At 41.3% G+C, this 27,165-nt stretch overlaps 1 protein-coding gene across 2 annotated transcripts in view; it reads right to left on the bottom strand.

Moving 5' to 3' along the window:
* Nucleotides 1-27,165, bottom strand: part of GSK3B (glycogen synthase kinase 3 beta) — a 152,169-nt gene that overhangs the window by 78,716 nt on the left and 46,288 nt on the right. For both annotated transcript variants that reach the window (XM_030471669.1, XM_030471670.1), the window contains exon 2: nt 17,398-17,591. In XM_030471669.1, coding sequence (XP_030327529.1) covers nt 17,398-17,591 — 194 coding nt within the window. The remainder of the gene's footprint in view (nt 1-17,397; nt 17,592-27,165) is intronic.

Here is a 27,165-nt window from a genome sequence, read left to right as displayed (position 1 = left end):
TGATGCTAGAAGTCATCAGGGGCTTTCATTTCAGTCCAAACAAAAATTTCTGACTTCTTAAGATCTTAGAGGAAACATCCAAATTAGAAGGACACAAGAAAGGGCTGAGGGACCTGGGGGGTTTAGTCTGGAGAAGAGAAGGCTCAGGGGGGACCTTATCGCTCTCTGCAACTGCCTGACAGGAGGTTGTAGTGAGGTGGGGTCGGTCTCTTCTTCCAGTAATAATTGACAGGACAAGAGGAAACAGCCTCAAGCTGCACCAGGGGAGGTTTAGGCTGGATATCAGGAACAATTCCTTCCCCAAAGGGTGCTCAGGCATCGGAACAGGCTGCCCAGGGCAGTGCTGGAGTCACCGTCCCTGGAAGCGTTCACACACTGTGTATATGAGGCCCTCATGACATGGGTTAGTGGTGGCCTTGGCAGCGCTGGGGTAAAGGTTGGACTTAATGAGCTTAAAGGTCTTTTCCAGCCTGGTTGATTCTATGATTTTATGAACAGGTGAGGACTGAGCAGGGAGCAAAGTGGGAAAGGAACTGGCAAGTGGCATTAACTGCCTGCAGATGATTATTTGCCTAGCAGATTTAAATCTTCCAGAAGTACAAGTCTTAATGATGACCAAGCTTTTAAAAGGTTAAACATCCCCTGCTGAATTCAGGAGGAGACTGGGCAGCTCCTCCTCTGAGGGTGGGGGAATGGGAGAGTAAATTGGCTTAGCTCTAGCAGTTAGGTTAAAACAGGGACTTACACTCCTTACCTTATGCACATACACAGTAAGCCCTTCTCCCCAAATTCGTAGCAGGTTCCCCACTCCCTGGTTTAATAAGTTTTTCATGAGCAAGTATCAGCAGTTACTAGTTACTGCGATAATTTAAGAGCACACATGTGAGTATCAGGTCTGCAATAAGCCTAGAATAGTAAATACCCTACCAAATTTCAGGTGATAGCCACACGCATGTAAGAATGTTTCAACACTTGTTCTTCATAGTTTTATATACACATATATATATTTATGTATGTAAAAAGTCAAGCTTCCCTAAATATGTATCTTCATATTAAAAGGCGGCAGCACATTCTTTCAGTATTTGCATAATAATTTCACCAGTTGACCTTTGCTAGATACAATCATAGAATCACAAAATATTTTGGGTTGGAAAGGACCTTAAAGCTCATCCAGTTCCAACCCCCTGCCACGGGCAGGGACACCTTCCACTAGAGCAGGTTGCACCAAGCCCCTGTGTCCAACCTGGCCTTGAACACTGCCAGGGATGGGGCAGCCACAGCTTCTCTGGGCACCCTGTGCCAGCGCCTCAGCACCCTCACAGGGAAGAACCTCTGTCTTATATCCAACCTGAGCTTCCCCAGTTTCAGTTTGAACCCATTACCCCTTGTCCTATCACTATCTACCATACACTTGAAAGGGAAAGCCACCTCTGTCAAAGTGCAAGTCTGCTATAAGCTACTAGAAGACTTAGTGTTCAGGTTTGATAAAAGAGGTTATGAGACTTCTTGCTTGAGGGTTTTTTCCTTAGTCAGCACTAGCACTTTCCAAACACTGTCCCATTTTCAAGAAATCACTTCCTTAGGCTAAAGGGTGTCACAGCACTGAAATGAAAAGATTAGGAAATCTTTACATTCACTTCTAGCCTAAATTGCCCCAAAAGAAAGAGTACAGAGAAGAAGAGTAAGTTTTAGTAACTATTTGCACAGCAAAGTATACTTTCTATGACAAATTTTAAAAGCAATGACACAGCACTACGGTTCAATTCACCAGTTAGTCACACTAAAAAGTAAAAGGGATCTCTAAAAGAAAGAAAGGAAGAGAGAGAAATTATTTCATATGCCAGGAGAGCACCATGAATTCCAAGTGGCACGCCTTAACCACATTTCAAAAGGCTACACTACCACCTCATGGGCTTCCAATCTCAGTTTCCCAAAGGACCAGGTCCAGCTGGACCAATATAAAGAAAGGTTACCTAACTTCCATGACACCCTGTCCTTCTGTTGGTATCTGCAAGGATCTAGTAATGTTATCAACTCAGTTGCTCTCTTTTCTGACTGGGATAAGACAGCTCTGAATTTAAGCCTACCCCAGGGTAAGTGTCACAACCAACAACTTAGGACTATGTTGCAATGAAAGCCAGCCTTCAGGCCCCAATCCATCAACAGCAGCAGCTTAAACTCGCAGGGCAGAGGTAGCCCTCCACACCCAGCTGCCACCCCACTTCTCCTGGGTGCTGCTGTCCCTGCAGCTAGGACACCAGGGTGACTCACCAGACACCACCTGATTCACCAAGCCTGCCACCCAAAGCACAGAGCTTACCAAGAACCAAGTTCAACACATACACTAGGTTGCAAACTGTGTTGGTTCAAGAGCCAATTTGAAGCTTTTGCTGCAGGGGCAGCAAGTGCAAAAGCCATCCCATCTGCCACTGCCCACAAGTCCTCTCCCTTCAGCTCTTTCAAGCATCCACTTGCTGGCCCCACTGTCAGATGTCTGGGCACAACTACAGCAAGTTTTCAGGAAAGGGAAACCAAAAAGCTGAAGCTATAGCTGGGAACTTGGGCAGTAGTGTCACTGCCACTGTATAAGAGAGGGGTAGCTTCAGGAGCATCCTGGCTTCTACCTTGCTTCCAGAATAAAATGAGAACTTGCACATAACCCTGTAGCAAGTAAAGAAATGGAGAACTGGTGAAAACAAGGGACTGAGTGAACAAAGACGACTCAGTCAGGCCAATCATTCTGGCACCAAATCACCCAACAGTTCAATAACAGCCATTACCAGATGCTTCCAAGGAAGGCTCAAAAAAAGCTTAGTTCCTAGCCATCAGCTAGGAAGCTGAAGACATGGACGTTTAACCTCTTACTGAACTTGTAAATAGTTTTCAAAAGTGCATTTGTAAAACATGAGACTCGGTGACTTTGTGACACTGTGTGCCCGTTGATCACAAATTATGTCAGAAAGCGTTTCCTGCATCACCTACCACCTTTTAATAGAATACACATTCTTTTGTGTTTAACATGGAGTACTTCATGCAGGTAACTGCATTAAAACATCCACTGTTACTAGTAGTGCAAATTGCAAAACTCTTCACTGACCTTGCCACATACTTTCCACTACAAGATCTTATTTTCCATTGTTTAAGGAGGTCTCCCAGTGCATGCACCATGCAGAACAGATACGCTATGGGGGTAACCTGGAGTTCAGTAATGAAGAGTTTGTTTTTAGGATCCTTGCCTCATTTGTTAGAAAAGGGGAAAGCTCTGCAGTGGATAAGGTAAGGAACTGCAGAAATGGCAGAGCAGCATTTTCTCACTCATAGCACCTCATAATGTTGCACTGTGCAAAAAAAAGGACTTGAATCTACCACTAGTAGAAAGAATAATCCACACTAACAGGTTACATCTGTAACTTGGTATTCTGAAATACTGAGTGACCCAATATACATGACATCAATATCACCACTGGTGTTCACACCTGTCAAAAAGCCAAAATTGGCCTCTTCTGTCATTCCCCATGTCTGCACTTCAGAAGTCACATCAGGAGATAGAATGCGAGTTAACCAAGACAGACAGGGCACTTGCCTTGGCCCAAGTTATCTTTCAAACACCACCAGTAGTGAGATAAGAGCGGCTTGTCCAGGCAAGCCAAGAGCCCTTTGCATGCTAGCCTATTTCTCATCAGTTGCTCCATTTGTCCTCCACTGAGCATGAAGTTTTATTTGCACCAAATTCAAACTATACACAATCAGGTAGAAAATGTGCATTTCTGACTAGAAGGAAGAAGTTGTTCAGTATTTCTGCTCTGTGTTCAAACAGCTAAATATATTCTGAGGTACAACAAACAGCAGAACTGGTGACATCCAGCTGTCAAACAAGCTAGGCCCTTTGTTCCCCCCATATTAAGCTTCTGAAGGGCCCTCACTAAGCCCACAAAAAAAATATCAAGTATCTCTTGAACACTTGGTAGCTTCCATTGATATCAAAAACCTTTTAAGGACCATTATATCACCTTCAAGATCACAATGGTCCACGAGGGAGGAACAGTGACTCACTCCACAGGGAAGCCTTTGCTGCCATAGCAATGTTAAAGCATATCTTTGACAAAATTTATTCACAAAGAGGAGGACCTGAAAGACTAAATGCACAGGTTTTAAGCCACCAACCTACTGCTACCTAAAGCAATCAAGATAATCACAGTTTTCAGACCCTAATACAATAGTGTATCTCTATGCTAAAGCTTTTTTCCTCAAGACTTTAATTCTCTGGTTGATAAATTCTCACTCCTGCCCTGATATTGAGGGCAGGAAAACCAGCAAATCCTATCTCTTCCCATAATTTGCTTAGTTTTTTGAAGAAATGTATTTCAGAACCACCAAAAGGCCTTAACATTTAGAATAGTAACAGCAAAACTTAGCTTATGACCCCTTGAAGAAAACAAGACGTACCTCTCACCTTTATCAAACATACTGGCTCTTTCACTGGACTAGAAGTTAGGGCCTATCTTGTTCTGCGGCACCTCTTAAAACTAGGGATTAGGTGTTACTTAATACTCCCATGAGAAATCATAGCAAAGGCACTGAATTCAATTTGAAGCAGCACCTCCCAGGAGTTACCCGTCTATGGCAAGTCTTTACTGGGTACAGAAAACACTGTGCAGCTTTCCTAAGAACTACAGCACTAAAGAGGATGCTCACAAGTTCCAGCACTTTCCTAAAAACCAGGTGCCTTCAAAAGCACCCTAATACACCTATCCAGATGAAGTGATGGAACCTGCACAAGACCATCTATGATTATGTTCTCCTCCTCAGCTCAGGAGTATTACAGCTTTAGTCCATAGCCAAGAGATAATCGATAATTGGACAGGAAGGCAAACCCAGTAGGTCAAAGCACGTGTGAATCAAGATGGATTCTATGCTGTTTCTGAGAAGCTGAAATTTTTCCTGTGCTAGAAAAAAACCCAACCAAAAAAGCAAGTTTAAATAAATTATTACCCATTTCCCTACAGAATGCTTGTCATTGCCAGTTTTATGAGCTGGAAAAACTAAACTTGCTCCATAATGTTTTACGTGTATTCCTCCTGAACATTTTAAAATACAAGTCTGAACTTTTCCTCTTCACATTGAAAAGAATTACAGAATTGTCCCCCCAAATGACTACAAGACAATGGAAACGTAACTGGTCTCAATATTCCTTTAAGGTTTTGTTTTATTTCATGGACTACCTGTAATTGTCTATTTTAGAAGTGGGGACCAAGGATTGAATGCCAGCAGCTTCATCTCTCTAACTATCCAGAGTTAGTCTCTGCAGATCAAGATCAACAGTCACAAGAGCAAGGTTTGCAATATCGTTCTTTGTAGCCAGAGCAGACCTAGATTTTGGCAGGAACTTTTCAGGATAGACCCTCCTGACAGAAGCATTAAGCAGCAACATTCTCACTGAAAATGCAAAGAAATACTACCGGGTGCCTCCTGTTTTGACAGAATTGTGCCTTCCGAGTTGAATTCCTTTCCTTGCCCCACTCCTGACCAGTGCACAATGCTCTTCCACATTTTCCACATTTCCACACTACACATTCTAGTGTTTACCCCACACAAGGTTAACACAGAGCCACTGCATCTTGAGCTGCACCTACCTATATTCAGGAAAATGTAATTCAAATAAGCTTTAAAGGTGAATCAGTTAAAACTTCCAACAGTGTTCAGCTGGACAGCTGAATTCAAAAGGGACTCAGCTGATTTTAATTCCCCTCTAAAGCCCATTACCTACTCAAGAAGTCACCTATGGAATCATCACCCACAAGCAAATCCATGCAGACAAGCCAGTAGGATAGGATGCCGCAGCTTAGTGCTCCACCAGGAAGGGACTTTCTACTACCACCTGCACACAGCGCTGTGCATTTGTGCTGGGTACGGGCTGTTCCTACTAGCAAGATGGACCCTTTCCAAGAGATACTCATCAGGTTAGCTCCAAACAAGAGTCCTTGCACTGTTTATCCTTCCTGCTAATTGATGGCCTTCGTGCTGCCACAGAAATTGTTCGATGAGTACACTGACTCTGTTATGCCTCCAACACTCCAGGCAACCCTCAACGTGCCCTAGTTTTCCTGTGTCTCATGCTACTTTCTTGTTCTACTAGATCTGTTAGCCCTGTGTTAAAGCAGATAACCTTTATGCCTGTTACGCACAGCTAAAGAAGCAGAGTCATTGCCTATCAGGAAATCTATTCTATTATCTGTAAACCATGTCCTTTTTTGCCCTTTCCTAAGTTATGTTGACTTTTCAGAAAAAAAGAAGTAAGCATTGTACCAAGTTCTTGACTATTTGCTCTGGCTCTTCAAACACTGACTCCCATCACCTACTGTGGTTTCCAGCACACTGGGGGAAAGAGCATTTCTATTTTGTATTTCATGCTGCTGCTTTTGCAGGTATCTAAACGACAAATGGATAGAATTAATAACCCCAGTTTAATCAAGGAAGCCCCAGGTCTCACAGACAGGCAGTTCTAGTACGGGTTACTGTGATGCTGCACTAACAGAAGACTATAACCTAAAAGGAATAGAGCACTACTTAAAAAAACCAAAACCAAAACCAAAGCACCAAGCTTCTAAGATCACTGCCTCAACTAAAAATTACCAGCTCTTACCCTCTTCTAATTTTATAACTCAGAACTGCTTACTATTTATAAAATACATTCGGAAGGGCACGACAAAGAAAAACAGTTAAGTATTTATCCTCATTTTTAGGAATTCTTCAGAAATCTGAGCTCACCTATGGTCTCCTGCTCTGCACCCCATTAATTTCTGTCAGACTTCATCTTAAACGTGCTCACACAGTTGGCTCAATGTCAGAAGCAAAGCAAATGCACCCATGTAAGACACTGAATTGAATCTTTCTAATGTACCCTAGCCCATGCACTGTCTTTTAGAGCTGCGAAATCCAAAGTGCTCATTTTCACACCTGCACACTTATTGATTCCCATGTTGGTCAGCAGCACATCTTCTTAAAGCTTCCTCTATTACTTACCAGTAAAACCAAGCTTTTCCACTAAGGTGCCTTCTTGGGTTCACACAGGCAATGTGAACATCCACTATAAACTTTTACTTTGGGGGGACAGAATCATTCACTGTGTACTTGCGGCAAGCGCAATGCGACTGGTGGACAGCATGGAAGCTCAGGAAGAGGTATGCAAGTCCCACCACAACACCCAGGTAAGTTGCACTGTCCCATTTCAAGGACTAAGTAGCCCGCAACAACTCATTTCACTCTTAATCAACCAACATACTTGCACTGTTACACTCATCTAGTATAAATGAGATACCTGTTTTCAAGCCCAAAAACTAGGTACAACCTTTATGACTCATATGTCTGGTGATACTAAACTAGAGATGAATGTGCAACGGCCTGAAAACTCAGTCTGATGAGCAGATCCTTGGACAAATCTTCAAATGAAGAAACAGAAGCGGGTGAATCTTTAAAAGACTGTCTTCAGCCTCAGTGATAAACTTTAGGGGGGGAGACAAGGAGGGAAAACGTACTCTAAGTCTCTGTGACAGAGTGCCTTTCGAATTAAAAACTAAAATTAGACTCAGCTGTTCTTTTACATATGCATTGTTACGATGATTCAGACTGGATGTTTGTATTTTGACTAGTTAGCTCAGGCCTAAGCAGTCTAATCACGCTGGCTGGGCTTTCAAAGGAACATCACAAATGCAGAGGTGAAATGAGCACCTTTGTTGGGCCTGTAACAATTAGACCTGGCTTCAAATTTTAGAAGAACTACAGAATATAGGTGTATACAGTCTAGGTATTTGCATCATGATTACTCATAGGAGCCTTGATTACTCATCCCAGCTCACTACATAAAAACATAAGCCCATCCTGAAGAGAGCAGACTGCATTCCAACACATATTCAAAAATGCAATAAACACCACAGCTCACATTTCACTCTGGAGCAGATCCCTTCCTTGTTCCTGCCCAAAAACCAGTATGAATGCATGACAACCTCTTTATTGACATCACTGCTTGTACTTTAAAACAAGTATTAACATAGTACCTAAACATTAAGCACCATAATTGGAATTTTCCTCAATGGACTGTTTCTCATTATCTTTCCAAAAGGATTTCTTATTTTGGGTTACTGCATGATAGAACTCTTACAAGCCACTGAGAGAAAATCAGATTGTGTTTTAATTCCTGCAGTAGAGCATACAGCAGTCTAGGTCATCCAACAAAATCTGTCTCCATCATCCTTTAAATTTAGTCTTGGGCACCATATGCCAAATTTCACTGCATAACGCAGACAGAAAATGTGAGGGAAAAACTGAAGTGTGACATGAAGCCAAAACAAGCTTTTCTCAAAAACATGCAATGTAAAGTAGCAGAAAAGCAATTCCTTGTACTGTGTAGGCTAAAAATAATTGTGTTGGTCACTCACATCTCGCCTCCTCAGTCATCCCAGGGACCAGGAAGTATCCAAGTCACAGGAAAAACCAGCAGTGTTGCTAATTCTAGAATATGCCCGACAGTCTGAAGTGCCTCCCTCTGCAATATAGATGCCTCACAAAACATTTAAAGTGGTTTCCTTTTATTGGGTCTCTATTATTACTTACCTAGTCTTGGTACTACTTTTTAAAGCAGCAAGGGGCAGTGCATATTGCCCTTAGCAGCAAAGAAAACAATCATCAACTCCACAGCTCTCAAAGATTTGACAACTTCCCAGAAGGAACATGCTGGTTGGTTCTAAAACGCAAGGTCTACTCAAGAAAACGAAGTAGCAATCCAAAATTATTCCCATTTCCACATTTCCTTAAACCTTCCTCATTTTGTTTGCTGAATTTGAGTTACTCTCTTCAAGGAGGAACCAGGAATAAAAAAAGCAGCTCACTGACAAGGTTTTAAACAAGGGGCTGACTACAAGCCAGTGCTGGAGGGCACAGAACAATGTCTTCATGACACAGGAACTACAAGATCTGTCCCCTCTCTTTGTTTGAGGAAGCCTCTGTCGAGCAGCAGGTGGATCTCTTCTGTCCTTCCTATGTCTTGCACTTCATCATTTATTCCTTCTTTCCCCTCAAATGTATAGTGACCACAGCAGAGTATTTGCAAAAAACCCAAATACTGAGTTCAAAAGGACAGTTTGCCATGACCTCATTTAGAAGCCCAGTATTTTAAAAATAAAGATCTGTGTTTAATAGCAAAAGATTGAAGCCGAATTATTTGACTATATAATCCAATCATGCTCTAAGATGTGCATGTTGCACCAAAGATAATTTAACCAAGAAAGAATGAAGTAAGCAAGAGGGAGCCACAGGTACTTAATGTTGCTGGATATAAAGAGTGTTTATGCTAAATCTTCCGTAGCCAGACAATCTCCTGCTGTGGGACTTCTAAAAGAGAATACACAATGGTACAACAAAAAGCCTTAAAGTAACTGCATGCACCAAACATTCAAGTACTCTCAAAAGCACCATTTTTATCTAAACAAGTATCAGCTAATGTTCTATTTATACCTTACACAACACTTTTCTCCCTAGCTGAGAGACAGGTGTAGAAGGTTCCCACTGGGACATCATTTCCACCCAACATCCTCTTCAGTACCCAAGGCTCGCTCTCAAGAGCATTAGATGTGCTATTCTCTGCATGTTCATCTCAGCTAGAACTGCAAGATGAAAACAATAAATCTAGCTTAGTACTTATGTATGAGCTCACACAGCAGCGTGTGTGTTTGGTCTTCATGGCAATGCTCCAGAAAGGCTATCACAGATCTTTCCGTAAAGCACCACGTCCACATTTTTCACAACTGCTTTTGAACACCAACACAACACCCCAAAAATGAAGACTGTTAAAGTCAACCTTCCCCTCAGGTACACAGACCTGTATGTGCCATAAACAAGGCTCCCTCTATGCAGAAGGTATGACCAGAAAGTAAAACCTTCATTTACAAATGTGAACGATAAAGAGGTTATCCTGTCTGCATGCAGAATTCCTGCTTTTCTACGCCAGTCCTTTGCAGGCACAGAGGCAGCAAAGCTGAAAAGTCTAAGGAAAGCGTCTTTTAAAAATGGAACTTAATTTGACTAGGATTAGCAAGGAATTCTGCAGCATCTTCAACCATACTCACACAGCTACAGTATACTGATGGTACGTGGCAGAGTAACAGCTATTTATGTGCTTTAAACTACACATTTCCATACCTGAATGGGTTGGAATCCTTTTGAACTGTAATCTTCACTCTGAATATCATTATTTCAGAATAGCATCCCTACAATGCTACTCTTTTTTAACCTCTCTAACTCAAAGCACTCTCCAGCTTAATTTAGGAGCATATATATGGAATACATATTTCATGGAATGTATATAAATATATGTATTTCATGAACATCAGACATATGAACTCACTCCCTTCAGTAGATGTGAAAGACAACAGGAAATAAAGCAAAGCATGAAGAGAGCAGCTGTATGAATTATCTGGACCAGTAGAGCAAAAGGCCTTTTATAAATTTAATATATCTTAAGGTTCTTTCTGTTGGTCAGTAGATTCACATAGTCTCAGGTTACCCACTAGAAGTGGATGCGAACAGGAAATTGACCACAAGCAGCTATCTTGTTTTAAAATCCTAGCTTTGGCCCTAGTCCAGAAGAACTTATGGAAATAGAAAAGCTCAAAATCTAAATCTGAACTGCAGCATGTATCTACACAAACGCCTCATGCCAGCATCCATGGGGTAGGAGAAAAAAAAGCCCTCAAGCGCTCTTCTGATTCCTCCCTTTTCAAGGGACACATTCTTATGGCAGGTATTTCCCTACTAAGATGTGGGTTTCTACATGGCAACATGTGGAAACACATTTCAACACACACACAGAGCCATGTCTGCAGATGAAGAGCACTTCCTTGTCTTCTCCAGGCCAACTGCCTGCCAGAAGACAGATCTGATGTTCTGGGTGCTTTCTAACTATTCAACAATATAATTAAGGCATCCTTTTAAGAGTACCACCTCCATAATGGTCTTATGAACAGTGATTCACTATTCCTCAGATCTTCAAAGCAGGTAAGCTGTGCAAGTCCTCAAAGACTTAAAAGAAAGATCTTAAAAATTATTATTTCTCATCACCATGTCTTTCCTTTGTGACTTTTTATCCCACGGATGCTTCCAACTCAACTGAGATAGGGTAAAAAAATGACAGAGTAAATAAAAACAGGCATTCTTTTGAGAGAAGGTCTTACAGATCAGTGTTTGAATATTCAGTGATCCTTAGATGGAGATATGAGGGTGCTCAGCTAACACACACACAGGTTACATTAACAAAGAAAGTGCAGTCCTTAGTTCAGTGGAAATTTGTGCAGATGACCAGAGGTCACAGAGGAAGATGATCATGAATACACTGGAGCAGGTCCAAGCTCTACACTGTATTCAAGACTTAAACCACTGACTTGAGATGAAGATGGCGTTTGTTCTAAACCTCAGTGATAAGGGGTAAAGTACTTCCCTCAGATACTCTGTGCTTGAAAGAGTCTACAACTCAGGCATATGCAAAGGAAGTCATGATTTCTATGTGGTAATCTCAGCTTTCAGCAATAACTATGGCTTCTCTTAAACTATACATTTAACATCCTCATGGATAAAGCTACAATACAAAGGCACAGGAGCCTGAAAGACCGATCTGCTAAAACCTTAAAAGGCAAAATGCTTCTTGCACCCTGTCTGAACATGGTGAAGGGAGACCAAACCTACACTGAAGAGACAGCGATACTTTTTCCCTTAAAACTTTCCAACCAGGTTCCCCAACAGGTATGAACAGGCTGGGTGTCAAACTCCTGTTTGTTTGTCAGTCTATAGACATGACTGACTATAGCCCAAGCTTACAGATTAAAAAACACCCCTCGTTTCCGTCGGGTTACTAGGTATATCTCTCCTCAAAACAGAACAGCTACACCAATGGTGATCTTAGCAGCCTGAAGCCCTCTGAAAATGCAGCCTTTTTTCAATATAATGTTACTACCTGCTGTATCTTCAATGGCCAAGGATAACCAAGAGCCAAGAAATAAGCCAAGGTCAGCCAAGAGTGGAACTAATTAAACATGATTTGAAGTCGGATTCTCAGTGGTCTGTTAACTACTGAGATTCTGAGAGCAGAAGATACAGATCTCATTAGTCAACAGGTTCATACTTTTTGTACGTGCATGTTTACAGAATGGCACATTCCACCACAAGCAGATGCACAACCTATTAAAAAGAAAAATGCATCAGCTTTAAATTGTTGAATCCTTTAAACAGAAAAGCCTCTTGAATTCTGAAGTTAACGGAAGAACCTAATCACCTACTCATTTTCCAAAGAGAAATCTTCCTTGTGGATTTATATTTGTCATGTGACCTGCTACGATCCAAGTTGCTCTAATTAACACAAACAGTGGATACAGATTACTTTGAAAAAGGGTATTTTTATACTTAGCAGCTTCATATATTTGAGGCAGAAACCATAGGAAAGCTGTTCCTCTTCCAGAAGCATTTCAAATAGTTCACAAAAGTACACGTACCCAGCAGAGAAAGAGAGAAACCAGAACCTCAACGCAGACTTGTTTTTCCATCCTCTTGGTTTTTCAGGTTTTAAGGCTCAGATTAACACTGAGCTTCCATATATTAAAAAAAATAAATCATGCAATTGGTCACAACACAGATTCCTCCCACAGCTGAAAATAGGAAAGAGCACTGCCTACTATTTAGTGGCGTCGGCTTTATCATGCTTATGACCATCAGGGCCCTGATATCCTCTCACACGCCAAAAGATCAGAAATAATTCTGGCAACTAAGCCACAGGCACACACAGTTGCATTACTGAATGATTTGACAGACTGGATAGCATGAATGGCTGTTGTAACAGAATTTGGCTTTCTCTTGCTGCACACTTCGGGTCTATGTGAGCCATTAACAAGAAATGTTAATGCCCGCTCTAGATTGTCTGAAAAGATGCAGGATTATGAAGAACTCTCTTCATCATTTAGATGAACTCTCTTCTTCATTTCTACTCGAGCGCTAAAGCAGAAACATCAAGTACTGCAATTCAGATACAAAGGGTTTAAGTATTGCCAATGAGCTGAGACATTTTTCTAGCTATTCACACATTCATTCCAATGGATTTCTCAAGAATGACAGGAATAACAAAAACTAGACTAAGATAGTCCTATTTATGCTAACATACCTGCTTGCTTATTATTTCTTCTTCCAGAATGAGACAGCAACATGACTGACTCTTACTCTGAAGAACATCCCAATGAACATGCCAACAAAAGCAGTAGAAGAAAATCTATGCTACCAGTGTTTTCTTTTCAAGCACCACAATTAGGCTGACAGACGTGGATGACAATAATCGAAATATTATAAATCAATAATTTAACTGCACCTATCTTTATTAATGCTTTGCATGAGGACCTATCCTTACGCATCTGTGGGAGGCAGAAACAGTAAAGATCTGTGAAAGCTGGGACAGAGTCTTCAGGGAATTTTGCCATTTGAATGGATTTTGGCCCCCAAACCTTGTGAAGAGCTGTCTTATGTGTTTTTTCAAAGAGAAACATCTCTCTCTTACCCTTGTTAAACTTTTAACTGAAAAAAGAACCAAAACCAAACAAAAAATAAAAGCTCAAAGAAAGCATGATGTTCCATACTGACTAGAGAAAAATTCAATGGTCCAATGGATGAACAATAAACAGCATGTAGTTTGTGAGCTACTCACATATCATGTAAGTTTGCAAAACCACATTATTTAAACTCCTCACACTTAATATGGAGATCTAGTTTAATGGAGGCAGGAGAACTACAGACCAAAATTAAGCAGAAGTCTATAGTTTAGTTTATTTACCCCCCTCAGCCATTTGTCTCTATCCCTAGTGTTCCAATACTATTGCTCTAGGTTACACTGAACTCTAGACAATGCTCATTTAAACCCCAGAACGCTTCAGAGACCCTGTTTAAAACCCAGCCATGCAGGAACTGCACTGCCAAGCTGCAGAGCCACTAAACTGCAACAAAGGAGTAGAAAGAAGTAGGAGCATTGCAGACTATCTTTACCATCACAGAAACTGTAACATTCAACTCTTTAGGAAGGATTTTACAGTCACTTTGTTCTGGCGTAGTCCAATGCTGCTTCCACTTCAGTGGAGGCTGCCGAGAAACCCGTCATAGTAATGGAAAAGGAAAACAAAGACAACCCCCCTCTGGTAATTCCAGCTTTCAAGCTAGCTTTAAACCTGGGTAAGAGTATCTCAACTTCCTGTCAGAGATCTAAAAATTGGCAACTGTCATGCATTTTCCAGATGTTTACAATAAACTCCCTTCACATTCACAAGATGCAGAAGGAGCCTGTAAGTTACACTCTCTTGGGCCTTCCTGAAGCCTCTGAATCATGATCTTGCAGTTCCAAGACTTCCTGCTGGCTTTTCTAAAAGCTTCTTCTTTATATTTTTTTTGTAATTATTTTTAAGACCTAAATCGCAAAGGAATTATACTGCATGTACCAAGATAAATCCATCAGGATATAGGGATAACCAGGCACCAACTTGAAGCATACAGTTGGAAGTTCTGTTGATGATCTACAGTTCAGGAAGCAACTCCATGCATTACTTTCCTCTTCTTGCTTCCCCACCACTGGGACCACAGTGCAGACAGGTATTTCTAAAGTGCCCCCTCTCTTCCCTCAGAAGTTGATTACCTTGATTTAAATCAAACAAGCTCTTTGCCACCCTTGGCTGTCTACACTAGGGTTTTCCTCATCATTGCCAGAGCAGGGATGTACATTTTGAGAGGTAAGTGGCAGATTTCTCAAGGAAATCCACTCACCAGGACTTGGATCCAGACTTACACAGCCATGCTGGGGTGGCAACAACCCAGCTGAGTTGTACACCACAGCTGAGCTCTCTGAGCAGAAGAGCTGGTCCACTCCTACGCTGCAATCAAAATGTACAGCCAAGAGTTCCCCCTTTAACTGGCATAGTATCTCGTCCAGCATTTACAACCAATGAGTAGCATACCCCGAAGTAATTGTATGCTATTCCTGATGTAAGACACATGCCTCTTCCAAATCTATCCAGGCAGAGGCTTTCATCCAGCCTGCAGGAATTTACACCTCCTGCCAACAGAACATACACTTCCAGATCAGAATGTGAAAAGAAAGGCAGGACTAAACTGATGAATGATGTCAAAAACTAGGGAGCTGAGAGCGAAGGTAAAGGATGTTGCACAGCTGGGATACAAGTTTGGGATAAGACCATAAAACCAAAATGTGTAACTTGAGTACTTCTGCAGATCTGTGCAAATTAGGAATTTAGAAAAAGTATTTTTAAATTAATGCTATCTATCATAAATCTACATATGCATCTACCATTAATTCCACCTAGATTAGGGGTATAAAAGCCTCCAGGTACTGGATGTTCTCAGCTTATGTCATCATACATAGGCAACTAGTTCAGAGTCCAAACTGGAAACACCCTACTTAGCTTTTTAGTTTGGTGTTTTTCCTTAAACAAAAAGAGGGCTAATATTCCAAGATACCATGTTTTTTGAAATCTCTCTCCAAAATAAAGACATAACCAAACATCTCTGAACCAACTACTGCCACAAAACCAAAGCCCTGCATTTTGTTGTAGATGCCCAATACAGATTTATTGGGGAAAAACAAAAAATAAAAATTAAGATGTCACAAACTATTAGTATCTGATGGGCAGAAACTAAAATGTTCAACCAAGTTTTCATTTTGACACCCTACACACCTCAGCCATGAGACTAAAGAAATCAAAGATTTTGGTCCAAAGCACTAGCTGACATCCACCAAGCATGACATGCTAAGGGAAATGTCCTGGCCTCCCCCCTAAAACTGTACAATGGGAAGAGACCAAAATGGTCTTTTAAGCATGACTAATTTTAGAGCTTCTGTTATGCCATTGCCTCTTCCATTCTTCTAAAATAATCCGCTCTTGCATCACATTGCATGCTTCCCCAGTACTAATTGCCTTCCACTCATAATACAGTCCAGAAATAACTCAGATGCAAGAACAATGTGAGAACTTTACACACCTTTCTCAATTAGAAGTTAAATAATGCTGCATGATTAGATTAATTTAAACATATCTTTCCTCTTTCATTCTTCATCTAATGCATCTGTGATATGCTGATGCCTGTGGTGATGACAGCATTAATTTCAAGACTCAGGAAAAGGCATATACCAGTTCCTTCAAAACACTTCAGACGAATGGTTTTGCTTCAAAAACAGGACATGAATTTAAAACATGAACAGTAAAGCTAGCTGTGCTTGAAGTCTTAGGGAAAAAATTGAAAAAACTGAAGAGATTATAACAATGTCATCTAATTGCCTTCAGGATTTCTAAACCTAAGTATTGAATTGCAAAAAAGAAGTTTCAAATCACTGATTTTTCTTAAATATGTTTCAACGTCCTATTTTTAAGCTCAGAAGATTTTGTATCAAAACCATGGCAAGAAGATTATCTGTGGCACTTTCTCTATTAATTATCTTTATACTTCTATAGCTGTGAAGGCTGTGGCCTTCAGATCTCAAAACCCACACCACTGATTTCAGACACTAAAAACAGTACCTTTGCTACCATTTACTGTTTGCACAATTTTAGCTGCAGGCCACCTGACTACAAGGGAAGCAGTCAAGCACACCAAGTACCAAGCACAAGACTAACAGCAGTGGTGGGGTTGCTGATGGTCCTTGACTTTTATTTGGTTTAAACATCACCAGATAAAAATACAGTTTTTTGGAGGGCTACTTGTGCAGAAGGAAGAATTTAGGTCTAGTAAAACCCACTACAATAGATCACGTTTATAAATGGGGTAATGAAGGGAAGTAACTCGCTCTCAGTCCAAACTGCCCTGAGCTCAGTATTTGTTATCCTCTTGCTTGGCCTGAGGACTTCCTGATTTACTCAAATACAGCCTTCCACCTGTATGTGCAACAACCAAGAACAAAGCCTAAAGGCTTCTGTTTCTTCCAGCAACTTAATTACTAATGACTGGAGAAGAGTCTACGCTAGAAAGAAGTAAGCATAAGAAAAGCCTTTCTCTTGTTTTCGTCGCTTGTTGTCTGAAAAATCTAGTCTACAACCTGGAAACAGCACATCAAATCAGGATGTTTAGCTTCCTGTTTTGCACTACTCCAAATAATCATAACAAAATCAGTGACTCACTGATTTTCAAGTTAAACTATATCCCTTTATCATAAAACATCTATTTAATCTTTAGTTCTTGAAATTTTTACATGCATTTATGAACTCCAATGAAAATAAATTAAAAAGTAAAAATAAAAATAAAAACACTGCCATCAAAGACATGGAAAATGAGTTAACATTCATAAAAACATTATGAACTTATGCATAGGCTCACCTTAAATCTTTTATCCTGCAGGACTTTCTTAATGGCCACAAGCTCTCCTGAATCACAGAGTTTGGCTTGATACACAACACCAAAAGATCCATTTCCGATAACCTTGGTGTCTGTGTAGCTAACTTCTTGTGGTCGGTCCGGACCTTGTCCAGGAGTTGCCACTACTGTAGTCACTTTGCTGCCATCTTTGTCTCCTGGGAAGCAAGAGAGACATAAATAATCAAAATACATGCATAAACAAGATGAACAACAAGTACTTATTTCTACATCTGATTAACATAAGTGGTATTAAACACAGTGTTGTTTATATTACCAAAATGAAGCATTTCCCTGTGTTTTCCTGTAACTGAAGAAACCAGCCTGTCAGTATGCAAAGCAGCACTCTGCCCTTTACAGGCATGTACGTGGCAACAAAACCCAAGAACTGACAAAGTTTATTACAAACCCACTTACATGCAAAGCTTCAGCTTGCATGCATTAGGAAGCAAAACCTTTGTCAAAGCTGGCTGTGTGGACCTGAAGCAAAACCTAGGCTGCGTCCTACGGCGCGGTCCTGCTCCTCTCTCCTTCCTTGTAAAGGAAGCCATGCACTGGGGTGGGGAAAGGAAGGGGAAGGAGGATGATGATGGCACGCACTTAGCTCGCATCTCAACATGAACCAGAATGCAGTGACGTACGCTCAAGATGCAAGATCATGGTGGATGCTGCACAGGTGAATGTGCTTTGGGTTTTGTTGCCACGTACATGCCTGTAAAGGGCAGAGTGCTGTGCAGATGCAGTGGCTGTGGGTTTCAACAGTCCACTGCCAACCACAAGAGCACTTTCCATCAAAAGACAACATCGCTGTCACCTACTCTTAGCGCTACTGCCATCACCAACTGTGCTTCCTCTTGTTCAAGGCCTGATTTTGTTTGCAATAGGACCAAAGTTACAGATGTTTTGCAGGCACACACTAGTCATTTATTGCCCTTCAGTTATGACAGCTCAAGTTACAGAATCCAACAGGGCTGCAAGAAAATACACTCTCTGCTGTTCCACAGCCGCCACTCAAACTCTACAGAGACTCCACTCAAGTGCTCACAAGGCCACAGCATCACCATTACTGTTAGTGAGGTTTGTTCCGCACTTTCTCAAAAACATCAAGACTACCAAAATCTTAGAGAGAAAAAAATATTGTCCCTGGCAATACTGGTTGAGATTTGAAGTACTTGGTCTCAAGGGATCTGCTCTAAGGACACTCTTCAGAGCTGCAATTCCTTTAGCAAACCCTGAATTTCACGCCATGTCAGGTGGTTCTTCCCAACGTGGCGCTGTGACAACCTGGCCACCTTCTCCAGAGCCATCAGTTTTACATGCTTTCCTTTCAGTCCATGGAAAAACAGGTCCTAACCAAACTTAACATCTTCAGATCTTAAAAGTGTAAGCACTGACACTGTGTGCAGTTCCGGTGCCCTCAATATAAGAAGGACATGGAGCTCTTGAAGCAAGTCCAGAGGAGGCCACGAGGGGCTGGAGCCCCTCCTGCATGAGGACAGGCTGAGAAAGTTGGGGCTGTTCAGCCTGGAGAAGAGAAGCTGCGTGGAGACCTTGGAGCAGCTTCCAGTGTCTGAAGGGACAAAAACACCCTTTTCCAGCAACCTGCAGTACCTCCAAATTGAGACTCCTAAAAGACAACACCAAGAAGCATTATACCACACAGCAAGTCTTAATGAGAAGCCTAGGCAGTTTATGTCTCATCCCTTTCACCTCTAATTCTCTTTTGGACTGTGAGACATAGTGTCCCCAGTGGATAAGTAGACATTGTCAAACACACAATACCCTCAACACCTTCAATTGTAGGTCTACAATAGAACTAGAACATTAAATTGAAAAACCAAGGAAGGAAGGAAGGACCAAACATCAAAATACTAAACAGCTCTTACAGCACAGCTCACATCAGAAGGTCATTAGTATTTGTCCAGAAGCTGCTGCTTTCTGGGGCAATATGACCTAGCTTTATTGTAACAAAAACCACATTCACGTGCCTGCACAACCACCACCTGGGCAAACCACCTTTGTAACATCTAGGACAGTAGCACAAGTGAAAATAAATAGCTATCACTCTGTAGGACGCTTGGTACATTTCATGCAAACCCTTAAAGCATTTCCCCACACAACGTTGATGTTTAACAGCCATGGTGTGCTATTAAATGGATGGGTTTTGATGATAAGGTTATTGTAGTCTGACGTGCAAACTGAAAACAAAATCCAGACATTTTAATTCCCAAATGCTCTGATCTTTCTAGCTCACTTTCCACCTTTAGCACATGATGACTGTATGGGACAAATCATGAGCATTAGGTAACGTCAGTGGTTTGAAAGCAGAGAATACTCATCAGTTTGTGGGAAGAAAAGAACATACTCCACTTACAAGAACAGTTTATTAGAGCATCAGTGCCAGTTCTAACTCTATTTTCCAGTATGTTCGCATAACTTTAGAATGGCTCATGTCATCATTTTACCTAATGCCAATGGCCACTTACCCTTTCAAGCTGAATATAAATGCAATGCTGTACACTCAGAAAGAAGCTGAACATATTCAATTGTGTTTTATTTATACAATTCAGCAATTAAACCAAAACTAATATGGAGCAGTATTATTTTAGTGAAAGATTTGTATGGTTTGGGGAAAAGAGGCACGAAGCTCAGAAAAAATGCTGGTAGGTGTTTACCCAGGTGAGACAAGGGATTCTGCTACTGGAACAAGCACTTTGTCTCATCAGTACCCCACCAGCTGCAGATTCCTACACTAGGTCAAAGCTGACTGTTCAACAAGTGCACTGCACGTATACTTTTTGCCAGTGCCTAAACTAGCTGCCAGGAAATTAAATTCTCTTCAGCCCTCAGAGACCATGAAAGACGTCCTTTGCTATTGATCAGAATGCACCCCACGCTTTCTACTGAATAGGCCTGGAAAAAGTCCAAGATTATGTCTGCCCTACATCCCTTCAACTGTTTAGCTTCTGACCAAGCAGTACAAGTGCACATTAATGTACATGTATCTATGATTCGTTTTTCTTTCAACTACACACACACCCTCTTCCTCCTTTTCTATATGTTTTGAAGTTGAAAAAACAATGAATTAGTAGGATGTTTACAGCTGCTTCCTTCCTACTTCAAGTGCAATCTGTCCTTTGCACCATCTACAAACTCCTTTTCTTCTTTCTATTGGCTTTACCCATCTACTCTTACTTCCCTCCTCCTCGTTGGCATGCACACAGGTCCTCCATTAGATGTTACTTTGGTTGTTTTGCAGTTCTAAACCTACAACACACTCTCTACAATGTCTGAGGTCTCCACTCAATTCAAATATCTTTACTGATCTATTCTAATTCTCAGTGTCTCCTCCCTATTAAGATATGGCTCAGTCTTAAGTCGACATTGAGTACTTCTCCCTCTCCCAAGTCTAAGGCTTCTCCACACTCCTTCACCTTAATTTGCTCAATGTTCAATGCAGTCAACAAGTCACTTCCATGGAAAACTTACACTGCTGGAACTAGCCCCTGCCAATTTGAACAGATCACAACCAGCAGGTGACACAACTACCTATAGAGAAACAATTGACCAGAAGGGGATGGGAGTCGATCAGAGTTGCACTGGCTTTTTTCAGTCATTGATAATTGAGAAGGTCAAAAGATCCGAATACTTTGTGAAACAAATCTCTTAATAGAAAGCACAAGAAAAGTTATCTGCTGGGATCTGATGCTGACCATCTGATTAGGCTATGAAATAAAACACCTGGCTTCTTAGATATCTGTTCATGGCATGCGAAGGAAGAAGGAGGTCATCAGCTGCTCTGAGAGTCTTTGATGTGAGCAACATGCTTGAGGCATGCTGTCAGCAGGAGAAGTCACAGTGCTAGATGACATTTTTCTGATTATTTTGGCCTACATTTCTAAAAGGTTAATTTCACAAAAAGCGAATAATTATGAGCCCCTACAGGGGAGAAAGTAGAAAAGTGATATTTATGAGCAGTTTCACTAGACAACTTCCTTTCTTCATCAGTGAACTGCATGAGTGTTACCTAATGGGAGACAGTACAAGATGGAAATGAGCATTCAAGGATCAAATCAGAAAAACTCAAGGAATCTAAGAAAGGAGTCTAACAAAATACAGTGTGGTTTGGTTTTACATTTACCCCAAGCAAAAGGAGTCCATGAAACTGCAGAAACAGTTTGGGTCAAACATTAAACAAAACCCTGTAAGTGTGCCAATCATCACCCAGAGAAGCAGAAGTATTCACTAAATATGTATACAGACACACACACACACATACTTGTTTTAGACAGGAAATGTTGGCTGACTTCTTGACTGAAACCGAATACCACAAAATAAAAGAGCATCCATCAGATGTTATTTAAGATCAGAAGAATCTCACAGTTTGTATCCAAGGATTTTGGAAGAGCTAGCTAAAAAGCCTGAGAAGTGATATTGATTTCTGAAAGGAATCAGAACACTCAGAGAATAAAGGTAGACAGAATGATCCACATGATCCTGTAAGTTTGACAACAATTTCAGATTAACTACCATACCAGCTCCTTTGATAATGAATAAAGGAGTAAGGTGATTTATAGAGACGGTTACAAAAAGAGATTACAGGTTCATGTCAAAAAGAGGCAAAAAGAAGTACTGATGCAAAAGCACTGTGACTTCTGAAGGGTTTCTGACTTGCTATCACATCCTAAATTAATGGAAAAACATGTATACAGAAAGAAACATGATTAGTCATCAAATTATAATACTTTAGTCTGTAAGTTTCAAGACAACTATGATCTAATAAAATATAGAAGGAGGCCCCACTGGCATTAGCTTTTGATCTCATGCTTACTGCTTGTATCAACAAATGTGAAATAATTGCTATGAATCATAGAATGGTTTGGGCTGGAAGGGACATTAAAGCTCATCCAGTTCCAACCCCCTACCATGGGCAGGGACACCTTCCACTAGACCGGGTTTCTCCAAGGCCCATCCAACCTGGCCTTGAACACTGCCAGGGATGGGTTATGAAGCTCTCAGATACAAGATTTAGAGTTCTGCACAGGGCAGAGATCAGTGAAGAAGCAGCTGGCCTTTCTTCCTAACCCAGGCACGAATCAAGCAGAGGGATTCAGGACCTAAGGTGACAGGCCATACAGCCAAACCAAGTAAAGCCATCCAAAGAGTGGAGTCATCAACTCTGGCTTGCAAAACATCCTGGCGCAGACATAAGTGCCTAAGCACAACATTGCTACTGAGATCTAAAGCAATCCTTAGATGTATAAGCAGGGGAACATCAGCCAGAAAATAAAAACCAACTAACCAACCAAAAATGCAAAAAACCCCCACCCCAAACCAAACAAAAACCCAACAACAATAAAAAGCGGGGGGGGGGGGAGGGTAATATTATCTTTCCTATTTGGCACCCATGCAACAGCTACTGGAATAGTAGCACTCACTTTTGATAGCTAAAATTCAGGAGTGATGATTCAAAACACTAGAGATTCAGAAAGAAGCCACAGACATTATAAGGTCAGAAAAACGCATTACTTTGAGTGAGACTTTAAGTGCTCAAACAATTTAAGCCAAAGAGAGAAAGCTAGAGGATTATATCTAAAAGCTACCCATTTCAGGAACAGCCATTTCAGAGAGGGCTCTGATCTGCAGGTGGAAAAGATACTGCCCATAATTACTATAAATAGAAACTGCAGCAGTTTGGGACAGAATGTGGGTGGACAAAATTAATAAGGAAATTATTTTTTCTAAAAAGCCTCTGAAAGTTAGGGTTATTTTTGAACACAGATTTTTATTTTAGATGGGAATCTTTTCTAAAGCATACAATATAGAATCATAGAATGGTTTGGGTTGGAAAGGACTCCAAGATCATCTAGTTCCAACCCCCTCCCATGCGCAGGGACACCTTGCACTAGACCATGTTGCCCAAGACTCCATCCAACCTGGCCTTGAATGGAGCATTCACAACTTCCTTGGGCAACCCATTCCAGTGCCTCACCACCCTCACAGTAAAGATATATTTGAACTGCAACTGGTAGGCTTGAAATAAGAAAGCCTGCACTGGATAGACATGCAACTTTGGGTATTAAGAAGGTCAGAAGAGGTTCAATACTTACATAAACCATTTTTTTCTACTCAGCACTAATGCAGTGGTGTCATAGCTCAGCACCAGATATGCTGCTTTGCACAACAGTCAAAATCTGCATCCAATTTAAACAAAACTGTAGTAAAGTGATAAATGATGAAAAGGTGAAGCAGTCATTCAGAGGCTTTATTGATAGTGATGAAATGATGGTCATGGTTATTTATGTATCAATTCAGTTCAAGCCAGAGACAAATAAATCAGGACAAATTTCAGCAACAATTGCCAAGCCAAAGACCACTAAGTTAAAAGGCAGGAGGCATTTTCCAGGAGGCAAAATCTGTAACCCCAAAAAAATTTTGGGACCTCTACTTTTTGCTCAACAGCTTCTAAAATGGTAATACAAATTCTAAATACAAAAAGTGCTAAGAAGTTTATGCTGGAGACAACTGGAAAATGGAGTAAAAAGTAAACAAATAGCAGTGACTGACTCCTGCCTAGTAAAACAAACTATACCATCAGTACAGAATAAGCAGTAAGAGGCCAGAAAGGCAAGAAAACTTTTGTTACAAAGAATAAAATAGTGTGTAACTCAATTGACCTCTGTCTTCATGCCTTTTTAAGGTCAGTATGTCACAAGGAAGAAGAAATGAAATCTATTTCCAGGAAAGTGTGACAGGTAATGGCATGTCTCACATGTCTACATTTGATATAACAAACGTAAAATAACATCAAGATGCAGGGGCTTTTTCCTTCTCTATTATTTATACTGGGATAAACCCCCTAAAATTTAACTAAAGGAACAGCATGTGGATTTACTGCACCTCAGTTCAGTCATTCCAAATGCCATCAGAGCTTTACATGTCCTTTAGAGGTAATCATAATTTTTTGGAGGGGGCATTCAATACATTCTCTTTGAAAGGTTAAAATTAAATACTATAAAGAAGCCTTTAGAAAATGAACAAGGTACTCAGCAGGTCACAGAACATTCACATCATAGGCTTGTTAAAATGTCCACTACAAGGTCACATAAAGCTCCAAGGCATTACTTTCTGCATGTTTTCAGATCTTAACTAAGGAAACCAAAGCAAGCACAGCGCAACACTGACAGTTGTGCTAGTCTACCTCGGCACAAAAGCAAAACAAAAATACCAGAGGAAAAAGGATGGGAAGAGCCCTTTCGATCTAGACTGGATGCCTATCACATTGGCCATCAGACAACCTCCCATGGATCCAACGGTGGCAGATGAGATTCCAACAGCCAGCTGCTGGAACTGGCCATCACGAAATCCCAGCAGGTTACCATCCCGCTGACTTATAACCCAAGCAGCTGAATCCAAAAGGGATGTTTACTCGCAGCATCTGAAGAAAAGATTCATTTTACTAAAGCCTTCCTTTCTACCGCTGGATAAGGTGGTCTACCTTTCAGAGGCACATCTAGGGCTTGTATCAACCATCCCTGCCAGTAACACATAACTTGCTTCAAGTAGTCTATCTGTCATGGCAAAGATAGACCAAGACAGTACATTTCCAAGGAAGAGAGCCTTCTCAAGCTGCTGTTAACACCAAGGCGGGGAGGGAAAACCCTGCCCTATTACCTTAGGGAGCAGCATTAGAAGAAATTTTTTCTGTGACTACAAAAACTCTCCACCGGAATGCTTATACTTTAATTTCTGCTTTGGAAAAAAAATGCAGAAACATACAATTAAGGTAATCTAAACACTGGCTGCCAGTGGGGTTTCATAAGCAGTCTCATGCTCCTTAACAAGTTATTTTTAGTAGGCACTCTTTCTGTTCTCCTCTCTCCTCACCCACATGCAGACGAACCCACCCCACAAAAGTTATTTCGATATATAAATCAATTTTAAATTTAGATAAGATGATTCCACCGATTAGGAAGAGAGTACTGAAGCGAGCAGAACAGCATTTGTTTTTTTATAATCTCAGGTCAGGTCATTCCTACCCCCAAAGAGCTTACAGATTATACGCAGCACGAGAGACAAGGACAGAGATACGGAGTGAGCAGAAACAGTATGACAACATCACTTTAGCATGAGACTGTAGCCTCAACAGTATCCCCCTTCACTATATACCTCTGAGTTCATTTCTAGCTGAGAAATTCAGCTATACAGTACTAGGATTTCTTCTCTTTTCTTTGGTTGTTCCTCCCTCTTACATTGTCAGGGAGCATGATTTCACAAACGTTTGCCAAAGACGACTACAGCAGTTCAGCTGACATGTAATAACTTATAAAAACGCTGTAACTGAGCCCTGACAGGGCACCGGAGAACCCCAAGTTGCAAACAGATCGTATTTACCCACTTGTTCGTGCCATTCAACAGCTGACCGTCAACGAGTCTATCAGCGTCTTCTAGCAAGGCCCACCATTGAGCACCTACTGACATGCCTACTTTAAGAGCACCGTCAGAGACTCCAAACCTCCCTCTTCTTGCGGACTAACAAATGAGCACATCTGGGGAATTCCTAGGAGGCCTACAATCTTCCCGTCAAGATGACTGGTATGACCTGTAAACCCTTCGCTTAAGTAGTTTCTTGTAAACCACTTAAATAGAAGCCTTTCTACTTGCTGGAGACCTCCCTGGCTCAGTTTTAACTGCATTTGTTATAGTTTCTGAATCCACTTAAATGTATATACATCACCTAGCCAAGTACATCTTTGATCGCTGAGAACAGAGATTATCACTGTTTTTTTCCTTTTCATTCTCTCTGCATCCACTAAGAGGTTCCCAATGCACCAGCCCGTACCATTAAGCATAACCCACAGAACAGCCACCTGCAGTAGCTGCAAGTTGCCAAGACCCTCCCTACCACACACTTGCACAAATTAAGAACATCTTAATACATCTGAGAGGGACTCTCCATTCTTGCACTAGGGTTTAAATAAGAAATCTTTCAATCGTGTTTATTACAGTGCTTAAGTACCAAGTGTGAATAGGACCCCATAGTGCTAGGCACAGCACCAGGAATAAGAGACAGCTCCTGCCTGGGCAGGCCTGCAGCCCAGCCTAAAGAGCAGAGAGACAGAGAGACCTAGGCTGGAGACAGCACAGCCCACAGAGGAAACACTATAATGGGCAGTTGTTTCAGGTGAGTGCCACAGTTATTGGAAATGGAAGGAAGGAAGGAATGGAAAAAGAAAACACCTAAAAGTGAATAGACTAAAAAGAAAAAAAGGTGAAGAGCAGAGAGAGGGGGAAAAACGGGAAAACCCCACAATACCCCAGCCCCCAAAACTCAGAACAACATCAGAACCATACTAAAAAGAGAAAAAGCAGAGAGAAGCGGAAATGAGCAGAGATTCACGGAGCGAAGAGAATTTGGAGCAGGACTATTATCAGATTAACACTGGACAGAGTGAGCCCCCAAATGAGTTTGAAGCATGAGCATAGGAAGCACTTGCTGTCACCACCGCAGGCAGCGCAGGCCAGCAGCCTCTGAGGAGTTCTCTGTGGCCTCTGTAACTCCTGCCAGCCCATGGAACTGCAGAGGAAGGAGCAGGGCAAAAAGCAGGTAGCTCCCTATCTGCTGGGCTCTCTTTGGCAGGGTCCCTTCTGTTACACTGCTGCGGGTATCTGCCACAGCTTCCAATCCTTGTTGCAATGCTGCACCCTCAAACCTCCAATTTTTTGCCTAAA

The sequence above is a fragment of the Strigops habroptila genome, chromosome 2 (genome assembly GCF_004027225.2).
Source record: "Strigops habroptila isolate Jane chromosome 2, bStrHab1.2.pri, whole genome shotgun sequence".
NCBI lineage: Eukaryota > Metazoa > Chordata > Aves > Psittaciformes > Psittacidae > Strigops > Strigops habroptila.
Note: the sequence above shows the minus strand (reverse complement) of the source record. Positions and strands in the feature narration are given on the sequence as shown.